The sequence below is a fragment of the Rhincodon typus genome, chromosome 11, assembly GCF_021869965.1.
Source record: "Rhincodon typus isolate 14 chromosome 11, sRhiTyp1.1, whole genome shotgun sequence".
Classification (NCBI taxonomy): Eukaryota; Metazoa; Chordata; class Chondrichthyes; order Orectolobiformes; family Rhincodontidae; genus Rhincodon; species Rhincodon typus.
In genome coordinates, this window is record NC_063342.1 from 15,076,060 (window position 1) to 15,094,574 (window position 18,515).

An 18,515-nucleotide genomic window follows, 5' to 3' on the forward strand; every position below is an offset into this window, starting at 1 on the left:
CAGAGCAAGTAGTTATGATTTCCTTAAGTGGTACATTGGTGAATAGGCTAGAAATATCAAGTGTACACATGGACACTGCAATGCAAACAATATGCAAATCCTGTACGTTCTTCGCAAATGTAAAGAGCGTAACAATTCACCTGAACCTTTGACCAATTCAGCATAAATGCAATTCTGCAATTGGACAGCTTTGGTGAATAATCCTGAGTCTATAATGAATTACACTGACAACAATTTAGGATTGTCAGATGTACTCATAGTGTGTACTTGTGTGTACTGGAAGCCACATATATTAGTACATAAGGCCCTGTTCTTTGCAGATAGCAAGGACAGGTACACACACTGTGCCTTTTTCAACTCAACAAAACATGTGATAGCCATTTGCTGGTTCATTTCTGAAGGCAATGCCTGACTAAGTCAGAATTGGCCTGTCTGGTTTAAAATTTAAACAAAATTTGGCAGTTAATTGTCACTCATTAGTAATGGGTGCATTCTCTAAGGTAATGCCTCTAACAATTAGGGTTCACTTGCCAACTAATTAGTATTCTCCACTCAGGCAATATAAATGTTTGTTTCCCCCTTGAATTGATATTCTTGTGAAATGTCATGATGAGTCCAAGATTAAAAGCTTCAACAAAATAGGGGTGGCATGGTGACTCAGTGTTTAGCACTGCTGCCTCATAGCACCAGGGACCTGGGAATGATTCTTGGATATCTGTCTGTGTGGAGTTTGCACATTCTCCCCGGGTCTGTGTGGGTTTCCCCTGGGTGCTCTGGTTTCCTCCCATATTCCAAAGATGTGCAGGTTAGGTGGATTGGCTGTGCCAAATTGCCCATAGTGTCCAGGGATGTGCAGGTTAGTTGGATTACTCATGGGAAATGCAGGTTTACAGGGATAGGGTGGGTCTGGGTGGGATGGTCTTTGGAGGTTTGATGTGGACTTGATGGGCCAAATGGCCTGCTTCCACACTGCAGGGATTCTATGAAGATGTGTCTTTTTCAGCAACACTTAAATTCTGTACTACCAAGTGACCATTCATGATTGAAAAAGTGTTGCAGTAGTTAAGTGACTTAGGACAATCACATTATGGGCAAGACTATAGAGGTTGCAAGTAACCATTAAATTTTGACTGTTTTGTTTAGCTCTATTGCATAATTATTTATTTTACTAACTGATTCATTAAGAAACTTTATGTGTTGGGTAAAAAATAATAGAAATAAACTTCAGGTGAATCAACATTTGAAAGAGAGCAGATAAAAAAAAATGATTCAGATATGATTTTTCATCAGCTAGCTATCTATTGCAGTTCAAGGATAGAGAAAATAGGATCAAGAGTATATCCTTCAGCCCTACGAGCCTGCTTCATCATTCAATATGATCAATATCCTGTTCCACTGTCTCTGCCTACCCTTTGATCCCTTTAGCCCTTAGAACTATATCTAACTTTTTCTTGAAAGTATTAAATATTTTGGTCTCAACCATTTTCTGAGGCAGAGAATTCCTCAGGCTCAACATTCTGTGTGTGGAGAAATTTCTCCTCAATTCAGTCTTAAATGGCCTATTTCATTAAACTCTGGTTCTGATGGTCTCACTGTGATCAGGAACTTCCTTCCACCTCTGTTTTCCCCTGCCTAGTCCTGTTAGAATTTTATACATTCCCTTTTTCATTTTTCTAAACTTCAGTGAACATAGCCATAATTGATCAGGTCTCTCTTCATATGTCAGTCCTGCCATCCCAGGAATCAGACTGATAAACCTGCTAGGAGTACAAAACTACACGCCATATTCCAGGCGTAGTCTTTCCAAAGCCCTGCACAATTGTGGGTGGCACAGTGGCTTGCAGAGCCAGGGACCCAGGTTCGATTCTAGCCTCGGCTGACTGTCTGTTGGAGTTTGCATGTTCTCCCTGTGTCTGTGCAGGTTGGCTGCGATTTCCTCCCACAGTTCAAAGCTTAGGTGGATTAGCCATGGGAAATGCATGGTAGTGTAGGAAGTTTGGATCTGTATGGGATGATCTTCAGAGGGTTGGACTGAAAGGCCTGTTTCCACACTGTAGGGATGCTATGAATTTTCTATAATTGCTGCCTGTCATCCCTGCTATTTTATTCAAATCCTCTCACTATGAAGGCCAACATTCCTTTTCCATTCTTCACCGCCCTGCCAAACCTGCATTCTTACTTTCAGAGACTGCTGTACAAGGACACCCAGGTCTCATTGCAGCTCTTCCATACCCAGTCTATCTCCATTCAGATTATAATCTGCATCCTGGTTTTGCTACCAAAGTGGATAACCTCATATTTATTAGTCATTGTCTGGACATGTTCCAAGGAAATTTATCTTCCGTTTTTCCATTATCACTGTATTTTAGCTGTTCCAGCTCTAGATTCTAAGAGCTCAGATAATGATTAAATTAGTTTAACAATTTTTGAGTCTTTGTTTAAAGTTTCCACGCATGACTAAGCGATATAAAGCCTATACTGTGTATAGAAGAGTTCCAAAACTAACTGTTGGAAGTTTGACATTACAATCACTGCAAGTATCTGGTAGTCAGAAAAAAAATCACTGATTTTTAGTTTATTGAAAATGGAACAGTCACTTGCTAATTCAAATCATGCCCCTTATATGTAGATTACAGTACAGAAACAGGTCATTCAGGCTAATAAATCTGCTCATGCTCCATTTAAACTTCCTCTTATGGTATGTCATCCCAGTCACTAAGCATGTCCTCCTATTGCTTTCATAGTCATGTACTTAGGGCAACACAGTGGCTCAGTGGTTAGCATTGCTGCCTCACAGCGGCAGGGGCCCAGGCTTGATTCCACCCATCAGTGACTGTCTGTGTGGAGTTTGCACTTTCTCCCCGTGTCTGTGTGGGTTTCCTCTGGGTGCTCTGGTTTCCTCCCACAGTCCAAAGATGTGCGGGGTAAGTAGTTGGCCACGGGAAATGCAGGATTGGAGGATTAGGGTTGATTGGGATGCTCTTCGGAGGGTTGGTGTGGATGCAATGGGCCGAATGGCCTGCTTCCACACTGTCGGGATTCCATGATTATTGAGCTTCTGCTTAAGGGCCATTTATGCTATTCATTTTCACTTCTCTGTGAGCAAAGTTTTACAGGCCCTGGCTGATGAGATTGCAGGTGACAGAGGAGGGAGGCTGCAACAAATTCCTTGTGTGGCCTTACCATTATTATTCCCCACCCTCAACCCCCAAAATATTCACAATCCCTCTGTAAGATGGGTCCCTCCTATACAGACCAGTCTGCTCACTCTTGCGCCGATTAAAGGACTTGTGTGGCCTGCAATTTATTTTTAAGATGATCTCTTTGTGGGTTATAAGGAGTAAGAATGGTTCTCTGGCTCCTGGAAGAAGAGTTCAGGCCATATCAGGACCCAATTTCTTTCCCCATCGCATTTGGGATTCCCATTCACTGGATACAATTACCAGAAATGCCACAGGCTCTTCCCAATGGTCTGTTCCGACCATCTCCCGGCACACACCCACTGACCCACAATTACTCTTGTCAGGTTCAGGAAAGTGTCTGAAATATATCAATGAGAGCCTGGCATGATGTTTTGCCCACACTGCCTTTCCCTAGCTCACCTCACACCCTGTTTAAAATAGGCACCAAAGGCTCGCGTCTTCCTTGAGATGAAACTTGGAAAGTGGCAATGTTTTAATCATAAGTGAACCAGAGTCGTAGTAACATTGCATTTGATGGCTGGTTATCTATATTTGCAGACCTTAATTCACTCGAAATAAACGCCACTGTATTATTTATGGTGCTTCAGCTGAGTGTACCTTTTATGATATTCCATTGTTCGTCCTCCAAATATTTGCTGAAATATTAATTAAAAGAGAAGGAATGCCTAAAGGGAGAGCCTGCAGTATAAAGTACTATCCAGCATGCATTATTGAACAAACAGTGAAGAATGCAACTCCTGCATTCTAAGAGCTACATTCTCGAAGCTATCTTTGATTCTGTGAGCCATTCTCCCTCCCGTGGAGACCCATCGTTGATGGTCTTTTGTTGCTGCGGCTGTATCTTATGAGTTAGCCTGAGTCCGTCTAGGGGTCCCTGCTCAATCCTGTGGACATCAGTATTTCAGACTGCCTTAGCAGATTATGTAACATGAGGCAAGAGGTAATACCCAGACTGCACCAGGTGCCACCAGATGGACGCCTTGGGGTAAAAATTCATCTGGGACTGAGCAGTGATCTCAAAACTGGTCACAACTTGTCACCAGTTGGCACCAAATGGACACAAGGATAAATTGCAGGAAAATCCACTCACCTTGCCACATATTAATGTATTGTACAGGTATAAGTCTCCAAACTTTAATCAGCAATTTACAGTCATTATCTGTTTATTAATTTCCGATAACACAAGCTCAATTGTTGTTTTTAGTTTATTTATTTCTTTTGTGTCATGCAGGAACCTGGCAAATTGACTCTCCTTTGGGTTTAGTTTCTGGAAAATGGTATTGCTTGATGTAATTAGATTTTATCTTCAACTAAATTCCCTTCCCTTAACTCCCCTGCCATCTAATAAACGCAGGGTCCAATGTAAACTGATTCAGTGGGTGGGTTTGGGTCAGTTGGTGGGGATTAAAATCCTTGAACCGTTTTGTGATACAAGTGCAGTCTCCATCCTGCTCATTTCTGCTTTAAACTGAGGCCAGAAGGAGAGTGGGTGACCAATCTGATTCAATGTGATGGGCTAGAATTTTAAATATGTCAATGTGGACATGTGCATCTTTTCTATTCAGTTTCTAAATGTAATAGCTTTTAGCCAGTGTTCCTGAGCAACAGGTATATATGTGTTACTGATCCCTTTAAACATGTTTTCATACTCAACCTGTCCTGAGATCTTATTGCACGCCTCTGGAGTAGGTGGAACTTGAAGCCTCTTAGTCTAGATGCAGGGATGCTACCACTGCAATACTAGAGCCCCTTAATAATATTATTAGGATACTTAAATGAAGGTATTCATTAATTAGAAATTTATCACAAGAGAGGGCTCCTGTGGTAGTGTTCCATCCTTTGGGCCTGGAGACCCAGGTTCAAGTCCTAGCTGTTTCAAAGGTTTGTAATAACATCTCTGAACACGTTGATTTTAAAGCCTCTTTATAACAAGAGATGAAGTGTCTTTGGAGAGGGAGCACACAGTGTTTACTGGTATACCACAGGTCTTCTGTGCCAGATGGGCCCCACATAGATTAGAATGCATATTCACTCCCCGAGACCAAATTTGTTCATTTAAGTTTCATTTGGAATTTTGACTTTTGTTGCAATGCTCCTTTAAGGGACTGCCACATTTTAATTTGGTTTGATTTGAGTCATTTTAAATAGTATGACAAGTGACTAGGAGGGTGGGAATATTGTTCAAGTCACGCCTGCCCTGGAGGAATGTCCTAACATGTTCAATGAATAAGTGAATTTCAGTGAACAGGTTCAGTGAATAAACTCATTAAGGTATATATTTGTAGCCTGTTCCATACTTCACTGACTAGTTTGGGATTCATCCAGGAGCTTCCTTGAACAGGGATCCGTTGGATTCTGGGGAAAGTGCCTTCACACCAGTGCCTCCCACAATCCAAAGCTGTGCAGCGTTTGTGGATTGGCCATGGGAAATAGTCCATAGTGTCCAGGGGATGTACAGGCTGGATGGGTTGGCCTTGGTAAAATTTAGGTTACAGGGATAGGATCGAAGGGTGCGTTTAGGTGGAGATGCTGTTCAGAGACTCAATGGGCTGAATGGTCTCCTTCCACACTGCAGGGATTCTATGACTTACCTATGCTGCTAGGATTGGGGCCACCCTCACAAACAACTTTCTCCTTGTTGGCTTCAGCCTCCCTTCCAGCAACGACAGTCTCTCTCTCTCTCTCTCACCCAGAGGCCTGCAAACCTCTGCAACTCCAGCACACCAGGCACCAAAACCATCATGCCTCCACCAGGCAACAGCATATAGTTATAGCTGAGGTTACCCCAAATGTAAATTACTTATTCAACCAGCTTCCCACGACACTCCAACCTTTAACTTCAATCTCACCTTCAGGTCTCTCTAGGTGACCGAGCCTCCCAATCTCGCTTCCTTCCACTCATCTCCCACCCCTCCCCACTTCCCCCCAAACAGGTTGACTCCTACTCCTCTGGTTCCCAACACAGACCTGCGGTGGCAGCCACTGATAATCTGGTTCCCACTACAAGCTTTTCCTGTGTTCCCCCCACCAACCTCAGTAGAAACTCCCCAACTGGTGAAGCAATACCATCTTCAAATGGATGTGGTGATGTTTCCTGCAGACACGCTAAGAGGGGCAATGATGCAAAGTGTCATGTAATTCAGGTGGAATGATGGTTTGACCTGAAGAAAGCTTCCAGCTCAGACATGTCGACAAGATCCCTAACTGTGTTAAACTGGTACCAACTTCTCAAATCCTTAGTGAATGAATTTAGGTATTTTTGTGTTAACCAATCTCATATGTGTGCTTGGTGCCTCGATGTTTATATTTGATTTGATTGGACCTGATTTATTACTGTCACATAACTCGAGATACAGTGAAAAGTATAATGTTGCGAGCTAGCCAGACAAATCATGCCTTACATCAGTACATCAGAGTAATAGAACAGAATGCAGAATATAGTGTTAAAGTGACAGAGAAGGCACAGAGAAAGATCACCTGTAATACATGAGAGGTCTATTCAAAAGTCTGATAATACTGGTGAAGAAGTTGTTCTTTAATCTGCTGGTAATATCACAAAGGGAAGGAAAAATACAACAGGATTAATGCCTACAACCTTCAACTCAGTTGAGAGTGGTACCCAAGTCACAGCTCATAAAGCAAGCAATTGATTCCTTTTTAAGTCAAAAAGCATTCATTTCTTTTTTGTTACATTTTAAAACAAGTAAAATTGTCTGTTTTTGTTACAGTTGCCAGTGAAGATCTGCAATCCAGCTTGTACTTTGTCAATGGATCTCTGCAAGAGGTAGTCTTCGCCAGTACCATGGGGACATTGTTACCATGCCCTGCATCAGGGAATCCCCCAACAACCCTGCGTTGGTACCTAGCAACTGGGGAAGAGATGTACGACGTCCCAGGGATCCGACACGTCCATCCAAATGGCACTCTCCAGATCTTCCCTTTCCCTCCTTCGAGTTTTAATAACTTGATCCATGACAATTCGTACTATTGCACAGCAGAAAATCCTTCAGGGAAAATTAGAAGTCAGGATATTCACATTAAGGCTGGTGAGTATCATAATGAACATATTGGATAGTGAGACCGATAATGGTCTTATTGCAATCGGAACCCTCTGCATGCTAGATGAGGATCGTGGCTGTTTTAATGTTGAACTTCACTTGGGTTGCATTTTTGCTTAGTAAGGATAGTAGGGTTGAACAGCATTGAAAAGGGCCACTTGGTCCATTGTGTCTGTGCTAGTTCTTTGCAAGAGCTACACAATGAGTCCCACTCCATCACTTTTTCCCCATAACCCAACTACTTTTTCATTTTCACACTTATATGAACTCACTTTCCAAACTATGATTAAATCCTGTTTCACTTATTCTTTCAGGCAATGCATCCCAGATCATCAAAGCTTGCTGCGTGAGAAGAATTTTTCTCATTTTCCTTCCTTTGGCCAATGATCTCAGATCTGTGTCCTCTGGCTACCAGCCCACAAGCCAGTCTACTTCAGAGTTCTGTAGTATCTGCACAAACTGAATTTCCCTCACCATTGGTCCAAGTCTAGTAAATCTTTTCTACCCACTTTCCAAGTCCTTGACATCTTTCCTAAGGTGTGGCACCCAGAACTGAAAATGGTTATGGGAAATGGCAATGTCATAGAGGCTCAGGCTAATTCTTTCAGGCTCAGTTTCAATTGCACCAAAGCAACTGGTGGAATTTTTAAATGTTGGGAATTGGGTGGAAGAGGAAGCTCTATTCATGGAAGTAGGGGATGTTGGGCTGCTTGGTCAATCCTGGAAATGGGGAATGGGGAGGTGGTCTATCATGGGTGTGAGTCATAGGAAAGGTGTTGATTGGGGCTGATGTGGAGGGACGCTGCCAATCCAGGTGAGGGAGAAAGTTCAGAGGTCGAGGTTGTGAGGAGGAAGAGACGAGTGACCTGAAGAGAGGTACCTTATAGGCTTCATAGAGGAAAGCAGAGGCTTAATGAGGCAGAAGGACAGTCAGAGCATAAGGGATCAGAGTTTAAAAGTTACGGGTGAATAAAAAGCCTTGTGCTGAGGTGAGTGGGAAATCGGAGCCTGGTCGTGGGATCTGAGGACTCAAGGTGGGGGTGAGAGGCTCACAGTAGGGAGTTCACTGGGGGGGGTCGGGTGAGGAGCTACTTGATCAAGGAGATTTCACAGAAGGGAGGTGAGAAGGAATTTCTCAATCCAATAATCATTGCTTTAAGGAAACCTTTGAAGCTTTCCTGACATTCAGGAATCCAGCATCCGCATCTAACTGGAAATTGTAACTGTTCACCATGAATGGGGTTGTTTGCCCACCTGCATTTTAGCCTCCGTTGGAAGCTGAAAATGGTTAGCATTGAGGCTGGTTTGGGTCAGGAGACAGATTTGACAGTCTACATCCCAGCTGTCTGCCACGCATCTCACACACAAATCTACCCACCTTCCCTTTCAGTTAAAATCAGACTCGAGTTCAGTTCAGATTCAGATGGGAGAAAATTTATCTGTTCACAAATGTTGCATTTGCCCTTGAAACTTACAGATGGATAAGTTTAAAAGAATTTTTAAACAGTGTAACAAATTAATATCTTTAAAAAAAACTGGACTGCTAGAAATACGCAACAGATACTTCAGTGCCTGAAACAGGCACAAACAGATTAACATCTTAGGAGAGACCTTTTGCAAATGTCACTTTCAGATATGAGTGCCTCCTGCGAGACCATTATTAATTGCCTATCTGTATTTGCTCTTGCGAAGTCACCTTCATGAATCACTATGTTTCGTGGTAGCACTCTGATTCCAGTCATTTTCTTCCAGTCTATGAAGGAGTACACTTCATGCACGTTTGCAGTTCTGATGGCTATCTCCCAAAACAGCATTTAATTTCTTCACTCTTTCCACTTCCTCCTTCAGAATTTTTCTTTTGCAGGAAATATTCATTTTCCTTTTCTGAGCTGGATTAGAGTCGTAAGAGATGTACAGCATGGAAACAGACCCTTCAGTCCAACTTTTCCATGCTGACCAGATATCCTAAATAAATCTAGTCCCATTTGCCAGCATTTGGCCCATGTCCCTCCAAACCCTTCCTATTCATATACCTATCCAGATGCCTTTTAAATGTTGTAATTGTACCAACCTCCACCACTTCCTGTGGCAGCTCATTCCATGCACAGACCACCCTCTGCATGAAAATGTTGCCCCTTAGGTCCCTTTTAAATCTTTCCTCTTTCACCTTAAACCTATGTCCTCTAGTTTTGGGCTCCTCTAGCCTGGGGAAAAAACCTTGGCTATTCACCCTATCTATGCCCCTCATGATTTTATAAACTAATTTGATAAACAGCAATATTTGCCCTTAAACCTCCTCCACACCCCTTCTCCACAGGTTGCCTGAGGGTTGCTGCGTTTGAGTATCGCCCTTTTAAACTCGCCACAGAAAGTTATGTTCAGCTATAAATAGCTGTGCTTTTTTTTTGTTTAATTACCCACTTGCTAATGGCCTGCCATCGCTAGTTAGCCCAGAAATTAAACACATTGAATATGTTAAGGTCGTAAATTATTTCAGACGATGTCAAAAAAATTGCAATATTAAGTGGCATCTTTCCTTAAGTATGTGCTCACCTCAGTCCAAACCTTCTTTCTTTCTCTTTCATTCCTGTTTCTGCACCTGATTTCACAGTGAACAGCAGACATTGTAATTTGCCCTCTTTCCAATTCTCCTCTGTTTAAAAATTTCTGAAATAACCTTGTTCGTTAAAAAAAGAGTGATGCACTTTTAGCCTTCTGACCATGGTCCCAGGTGATATTAAGCAATCAGACATCCAGCAAGTTTTGTGGATAAAACAGACTTGGAAAGCACAGACCTGCCTTTATTTTTAAAAAAAGCCTGTTTAACCGAGTGGAAAGTGAAGTGCAAAGTGTGGTCAAATATTTTGCCCTTGTTTCCCGATTTGTTCTACTTTGGATTTGTGTGGTGCTGAGAAGTTGGAAAGAAAGTTTTTTTGAGGATATTCACCTCAATGAAACATGGGATTAAAACTTAAGAAATGCAAGATCAGTTTGCTCGAGATCGATTGTTGAAAGCTTTGATTTAGATCTAAAGTGTGGGCCTAGAGATTCTGTATTAATCAGTGTAGCCATCAATGATCAAAAAACTTGGACACTCCCTTGCATATGAAATTCAGCCCTCCCATTCCCTTGAAAGTCTCCCAAACACATTGATTCACTTGCCCTGAGAGAGTAGGAACTGCAGATGCTGGAGAATCTGAGATAACAAGGTGTAGAGCTGGATGAACACGGCAGGCCAAGCAGCATCAGAGGAGCAGGCCTGCTGTGTTAACTTGGGGAGTGGAGGTAGAGGTAATACAGTCAGAGAACCATAGAGATAAACAGCACAGAAACAGACCCTTCAGTCCAACTTGTTGACCAGATAGTCCCATTTGCCAGCATTTGGCCCATATCCCTCTAAACTCTTCCTGTTCATAAACCCACCCTCATGCCTTTTAAATGTTGTAATTGTACCAGTCTCCACCACTTCCTCTGGCAGCTTTCCATACACGCACCACCCTCTGCATGAAAAAGTTGCCCCTTATGTCCCTTTTAAATCTTTCCCCTCTCACGCTAAACCTATGCCCTCTAGTTTTGGACACCCCTACCTGGCAAAAAGGCCTTGGCTATTCACCCTATCCCTGTCCCTCATGATTTTATAAAATTCTGTAAGGTCACCTCTCAGCTGCCAATGCTCCAGGGAAAGCAGCCTCAGCATATTCAGTTTCTCCAAACCTAGCAACATCCTTGTAAATCTTTCCTGCACCCTTTCAAGCTTAACAACATCTTTCCTATAGCAGGGAGACCAGAATTAAAAGTAATATCCTAAATGTGGTGTAACCAGTGTCCTGTACAGCTGCAACTTGACATCCCAACTCCTATACTCAATGCACTGACCAATAAAGGTAATAAACAAAGGTTCTAGTAATGACAAAGCTAATGCACACTCCTTAGAATCCGTAAAGCTAGTTTGTGAAGGAGAGAACTGGAGCCTATCTTTACATACTTGTACATTTGTTTATAAAGTTGCACATTACAAGTATATACCTCCTAACCTAATAAGGACGTGTTAATCTGCTTAGATTGATATCAGCTCAAGCGCATTCTCAGTTAATGCCTATTACCTGCAAACAATTAAAGACTTAATATCTAATTAACAGTCATAGATATCTCAAATTTACGGTAAATCCATGTGTAGATTCATTGAATTGAGTTTTGAAGTAATGATTATGTGTAACTTTAATTGCTCGTGTGCTCAGAAGTTCCCTCTCTAAAGATCTCCCTGCCTCTCTAACTCACTTTCCTCCTCTGGGACTCACCTTCATACCAGGCTTTTGATCACCTGACCTATTTCCATCAATGACAGGGCCCTTAGCTGTGTCTGACCTGTGTCTTCTGCTGCTGTCCTCACCCCCTCCTCTCCCTCCCAGAACAACAACAGGGTTCCCGTTGTCTTCACTTTCCATTCCACCAGCTGTGTAATTCCAAGGATCATCTCTGCCATTTCTGCCACGCCAGGACGCCACGATAAAACGCATCAACCCCTCCCCTCCATTGTCAGGGACCATTCCCTCTGTGATGTCTTTGTCCATTTCTCCATCACAACTAATTATTCCTTGCCCATCATGGCACCCTCCTATGCAGAAGGTGCAATACTTTCCCTTTCACCTCCTCACTGTGCTAGGCCCTAAATACACCTTTTGCTCAAGCAACATTTTACTTATTCTTCTTTTAATCTAGTTTAATGCTTTCTCTGCTCACAATGTGGTCTCCTTTACATTGGTGAGACATATGTGGAACACCACTTTTTTTAAAATTCATTAACAAGTTGGGGGCGTCGCTGGCTAGGCCAGCATTTATTGCCCATCCCTAATTGCCCAGATGGTAAGAGTCAACCACATCTGGAGTCACATGTAGGCAGAACCAGGTAAAGGATAGCAGTTTCCTTCCCTAAAGATCATTAGTGAACCAGATGGGTTTTTCCTGACAATTGACAATAGATTCATGGTCATTATTAGACTCTTGATTCCAGATTTTCACAGAATTCGAATTCCACCAACTGGCGGGATTTAAATCTGGGTCCTCAGAACATTACCTGGATCTCTGAATTAACAGTCCAGCGATAATACCACTAAGTCATTGCCTCCCCAGTTTGTAGGAATGACCCCAATTTGCAGTTGATCACCATATCAATAAGCCACCTTGCTGTCATGCTACTGTTTCCATCCTGGGCCTGCTGAGTGGTCTGGCTAAGTTCAATGTGATGTGGAGGAACCTCATTTTCCATTTAGGCACTTTATAGTCTTCAGGACTTCACAGCTTGAACTCTGCTCTCCATTTTGATTACACCACACTGCTTCTTGTTTCTGTCTTTGTTGATTTTGCTCTCGGCACTACTGACCTATTTTCTCCTATTTAAACATTCCATTTACACCTGTTTTCCATCTCAATATATCCTTTACCACCACTAGCATTTCCTTTGTCTTTTGCTGTGTGCACCACACCACTTGTTCCACTCACTCCTCTCCCCTTTCTCTCAACACCATTTTCCAATCCCTTTCAGTTCTAAGGACTCCAAATGTTAACAATATATCCCACTCCACAGATGCTGCTGAGTTTCTCCAGCATTGTCTGCTTTTACATCTTTACTTGAATTGGTATCAATTTGGAGCATTTTGGTATACTAAAGGTGCTATATAAATGCAAATGGATATTGTTGTTTAATGAACATTGATACTGTTTGACAACATTAATCCAATTATAAATTTTGTCCTCAGTTTTAAGAGAGCCCTATACAGTCCGCGTAGAGGACCAGAAAGCCATGCGGGGGAATGTAGCAGTCTTCAAGTGCATTATCCCCTCCTCTGTGGAGACTTATATCACTGTAGTGTCATGGGAGAAAGACACGGTCTCACTTGTCTCAGGTAAGGTCAGATTTTGCTTCTTTTGTACCTTCCTTAAAGCAGAAATGTTCACTGTGACAAAAAAAATGCTTTGTTTGTGTGCAAATATTAAACTTTTTCACACACTGATTGATAATCGAGTGGATGCATTAACCGAAAGTGAAGGATTGTTAATTTTTTTAAAAAAATCCCTCCTCATCAAACCTAATATTTCATGTTGATTGCCAGTTTTGATGTTAAGAATTTGGCAGAAACATAGCTTGTGGTAATGGATGTTCTGGACAATCCTCACAGTGTCGTCATAAGGTTTTGCTACTATCCAGTGACCCTATTTGTCAGAGGAAGATATCTGAGGCAGTTCTTCTAATATTGGTCTGTTGGAGTAAGCTTGGTTCTTGTCATGTGAATTATAGAGCATCTGCCTTATCACCTTCAATCTCTGAATCTTTCGATGAGGAAACAAATGAGGTTTTCTCCAGAAGGTAAAATGGAGAAGCATGTGATTGATGTAGAGATGGTTTTGCCTTCATCCTGTCATGGTTTGTTCTGATATCCATTTGGTCAATGGCGAGATGTGGCCATGGAAAGCTATGAAGACTCTTCATGGAATATGTTATATCTTGTTTGATGGCTTCATATTGATAATGCTGCAATTCACCTATCAGGTAAGCCACTTGTAGGAGGCATAACGAACTTAGCCATCTGTAACTTCAGCATATGTGGGATTGTGAATCAAATACCGGGACTGCAAGCTGTTCCTGTTGTTTGTCATCATTCAGGACTTGGATGACCTGGCATGAATTGTCTCCTGGTTCACTGGGTACGTTCCATGACTGGTGTGAATTACATGGCAAATTATAGTTTAGGCAGTTGATTTAACATGCATTTACATTCTGCTTATTTTTTAAACATTTAGTATTTACATTTTGATACTCTATAATTCTTTGAATTGTCTGCGGTAACGGTGGGAAATTGATGGGTCAGTGATATCTAGCTAATGTTACAAACCTGTGCAGATTTGGACAACTAATTTACCCAGGTGACTAAGAATTTGTTAGCCGATAATGACGTACAGCGGCCATGTTTGATCCTGACCCTGCCCAGCAGGGTCCTCTGATGCTAAATGACTGAACATTTACTTCCCAGTGGACAATTGTAAGTTGCCTGGTCAATGGATTCTTGTCTGCGATATCAAGTTGGTTCTGAAGGCCGTCAATCCTCTAGAACGCCTTTCAAAATGCAAGAAACGTGTTGTTCGATATTCCTTCACTTCTCCAGCCCTCCCTTTCAATAGAAATGCAGAAGGCTTTTGATTTTTATGTCTGACAGTGAGATCCCTCTACACTGTGATCATTTGAATCATGACGTAGGCCTGAGCTTCAAATACAACAATTCCCAAACTTAGGACTCTATCCTGACTCCAGAAACTGATAAATTCTGTCTAATTCTGGGCTGCTCTGCTTTTCAGAAGCACTTTGCGATTGTGCTTTGTGGTATCTCAGTGCCCTTTCTTAACTGGGAGACGGCTATTTTATGGCTGTGGATCTGAAGAGGAAAATAATGTCTAGATTTGTTTAACTGTAAAGGCTATAGCTTGTTTCTCCTTGTTCATGTATCAGCAGTTCAGGAAAAGTCTATCCCAAAAAAGAAATTATGTAATTTGGGTTGCCTTCACGTGAACTTTGATTGAACATTCCTCATTTTCACTGAGAGATTATCAAGGGAGTGGAGAGTCTGAGCAAGTGACAGCGTCGTGAACATTTATCGAAGAGTGGGATCAGTGCATGAAGCCCGGGAGACCATCATGAAATCCTGCAAAGGTCATGCAGCTTATTAACCTTTGCTTGAAACCATGGCAATTGGAAACAGAAGAAAAAAATACAGAGCACTCTCCAATAAGGAGACTCTGCCCTCTGGCTCCTCATGGTTTGGGTATTTTTAAATCTGGAATTGTTTTAAAATTGACCAAAAAATGCACACCAAGCAATATGTAAATGGAATCTGATCAATGAGAAGAATTAAAGGGCTTGGCCTTTCCATCATTTCTTTGGTGGTGGAAGAACCCAGTCTTTTGTCTTGAAAAAATATTGTAAAGTGTTGTCTCATATAATTGATTCGGTGTGATCCCTTAATTGATCCACTGCAGATATTTATTGTTCCTGAATGCTGTGATAAAGATGCCAGCAAACAAACTGAGTTTGATTTAACTGGGGTCACAGTCTCTTGCCTGCAATTTTAAGGTCTATAAACATGACCTGCATTTAATTCGACTGAGGAGATACTTTTAAACAGGCATGTGTCAAGGCAAGCCCTAAGATCTTCAAATGTCAGGGGTCAGGGAAGCTGATGACATTTGCTGTGAAAGGTCAGCAACAGGTAAGAGTATTTGGTAAATTGCTCAAATAGTTTTATGGTTTTTTTTGGTGCATTTATTCAATTGGTTAATGGGAGCAGGATGAAGATCAGAATAATTTTCTTAATAAATGCAGATTATAGATTTGGGAACGTTCAAGTGCAAGGAACCCCTTTGAATGCATTTATACCTATGGATATCACAAAAATGTTCAAAGCTTTTTTTTGCTTTTCTTTCCTAATGATAAAAATATAGCCCCAGCAGAATGTCTAACCAGAGGAAAACCAAGCATTGAATGTATGAAATTTTGCCAAAATGTCTCAGGTTGAGAGATTCCATTACTGACAAATAATCTTCTTTCCCTTTCCCATGACCAGAACCCTTGAGTTGTCACATACTCTTCCCTTATTCTATTTATTATGAGTGCATTAACTGATGCACAAGGCAGAATCTTGTGTTTTCTCTGAGGTTAAGTGTAAGATGAAAAGTTGGAGGAAATTCTCTGGGCAGGTCAGATTATCTCACACAATCGAGCTCATTACATGTGTACATCCGGCCAATCTGATGAGTAGGTGGACAGCATGTTCTCCTCTCTGTGTGCCACCTTCAGACCTTGAGCCTCTAATTTCCGATCTCCAGACAGCACTCCACTCTCTACAACCCAGGAACATCACTTGATCTCTGCTCATCACCTCCTGCCCAACCTTAGAGACATTAGAAACCAGGCAAAAAGTAGCACAGTGCTTTAGTGACTGCCTTCCTAGACGTTCTCCTGAAGGCTTTCCAGGAGAAAAGTGCTTTCCCCCTGACAACAGCAACTGGAGATTATCCCAAACAATGAATGTAACCTGGGACAAAGGTGGCTTTGAGCATGCATATCAGGAATAAAATTATTTCAAAGCGAGGGTGTCTCCCTCAAAATGAGGATTTTATGGAAAATCTGCCTCAGCAGCATCTTTTTTTTATAGTAGGCTGAAAGTTTTAATTATAAAACTTTAGGGGCAACACAGTGGTTCAGTGGTTAGCACTGCTGCCTCACAGCCCCAGGGGCCTGGGTTCGATTCCACCCTTAGGCAATTGTCTGTGTAGAGTTTGCACATTTTCCCCATGTGTGCATGGGTTTCCTTCCACAGTCCGAAGATGTGCAGGCTAAGTGGATTGGCCATGCTAAATTGCTGTAGTATTCAGGGATGTGTAGATTAAGTGGGTTATAGAGGGGTGAGTCTGGGTGGGATGCGCTGAGGGTCGGTGTGGACTTGTTGGGCCAAAGGGCCTGTTTCCACACTGTAGGGATTCTGTAGATAAAAGCTACTGTGCAGAAGTACATTGACACCTTGGTGACATCTACTGAAGTGCAAGTGCCCTGACCGCCACATCAATTAATCAGTTAATGTTGAAACTGTGTTTGAGTGTTGCACTTTTTGATCATGGAACAAAAGTGTGATCAAATCCATTTACAACATTGAATGAGGATGGAACATTTACAGAGAAATTAATTACCAAAGGAGAGGTCAACAGCAGTTGATTGGGCCTGTACAGTCAGGACTCAGAAATCCTAGGGAGCTGAGGGTGTCAGAAAGTCTGAAACAACAACAAAAATTGCTGTAGAAACTCAGCAGGCTCGCATCATCTGTAGAGCGAAAGCAAAGTTAACATTTCAAGGCAACCGATCCTCCTTCACGGTGGGAAAGTCACTGGCCCTGAGTTTGCAGAGGCCATGAGGAGGTCAGAAGCATTAATTCTTCCATGCAGAAGAGGGCGCGAATGTTGAAAAACCGCAAACAGTATTCCCTTTCTACAACTGACCAAGATTCTGGAAAACCCAGTGGTAGTTCTAGCTTGGAGAAGCTAGCTGTCAGCAAAATGCTGGAGTTATTCTGGTAAATAAGTACTGGAGTACACCTTTGGGATCCCAGTGAACATGAACCCAGGAGAGGAGGGTGATCAACCAGAAAAGGAGCAATCTGCAGCAATCCATAATAGAGTGACTTTTGAAAGGGGATTTCAAGGCCATATCAGCAAATCCTTTGTGAATTTTAATGAAGTTCCTTGCCCTGTCATTGTGTTAATATTGGAGGTTGTTGCTGAGAAATCTGTAGCATCTGTATTGATGTAATTGGCTGTTACCCATGTTTTTCACCTTAATTCTAGGTGTTAGAAATAATTTATACATGTATTGTAGATTATAATACTGTTCTAACTTGAATAGAAAAACGTAAAAGATGACAGTAAAACCAGCTTTGTTACCTCAACTGTTGTGGTCGGTTGGCTCGCCGAGCTGGTTTGTTGTTCCACAGACGTTTCATTACCCTGCTGGGTAACGTCATCCGTGCAGCCTCCGATGAAGCACTGTTATGTTTTCCCGCCTGTTATTTAAACTCTGGAGTCCATTGAGCTGGATTACCTCCCTTCCGGTTTTCCTTCCCAGTGGAGTGTATATGGGGTCGAGCTCTATGTGTTTGTTGATGGCTTTCTTCATGGAGTACCTGGAGAAGTATCTGTGGAAAAACAACGAACCAGCTCGGCGAGCCAATCAACCACAACATCTGCAACCCGAGCTACAAATCTACTCTAAAACCTCAACTGTTCAAAATGTTAGACTCTGCAGGGTTTGATTTAGCTTTTATCAAACTTGAGCTGCTTTTTGGTGTTGGGAGGAGAAAGGTGGGGGCAAGGTTCTGTGCAGGATTGATTCAGCTGGTGATCTGGACTTGTGGCTCAGTTTTCCAGGTGTGACTTGAGTTATTCTATACATGTACCTCTCTGTCAAATTGCCCTGCCTGCATCCTTACCAAATCACTCTGTATTGTTCGGATGCATGCATTGTCTAAAAGCAGGCAGCTGTCAGCTCAATATATACTCAGCCACTCATAGGTAAATAGCAACAAATAACAGACAGAAAGCTTTTGCAATTTGCTTTTCTCTTTTCTTTTAGTGAGTTCAGACAAATAATCCACAATGTTTCCTCAGCCCTGTATCCACGTTCTGATTCCAGTGATCAGCATTTCAATCTGACTAA

General features: G+C 42.0%; 1 protein-coding gene across 1 annotated transcript in view; it reads left to right on the forward strand.

The window, feature by feature from the left end:
* The first annotated feature begins 3,346 nt into the window (after positions 1 to 3,346).
* The window catches only part of LOC109910887 (Down syndrome cell adhesion molecule-like), a 490,591-nt gene continuing 475,422 nt past the window's right edge, over positions 3,347 to 18,515 (forward strand). The window contains exons 1-3 of the mRNA XM_048603034.1: positions 3,347 to 3,470; positions 6,932 to 7,249; positions 13,018 to 13,164. Coding sequence (XP_048458991.1) covers positions 3,347 to 3,470; positions 6,932 to 7,249; positions 13,018 to 13,164 — 589 coding nt within the window. The remainder of the gene's footprint in view (positions 3,471 to 6,931; positions 7,250 to 13,017; positions 13,165 to 18,515) is intronic.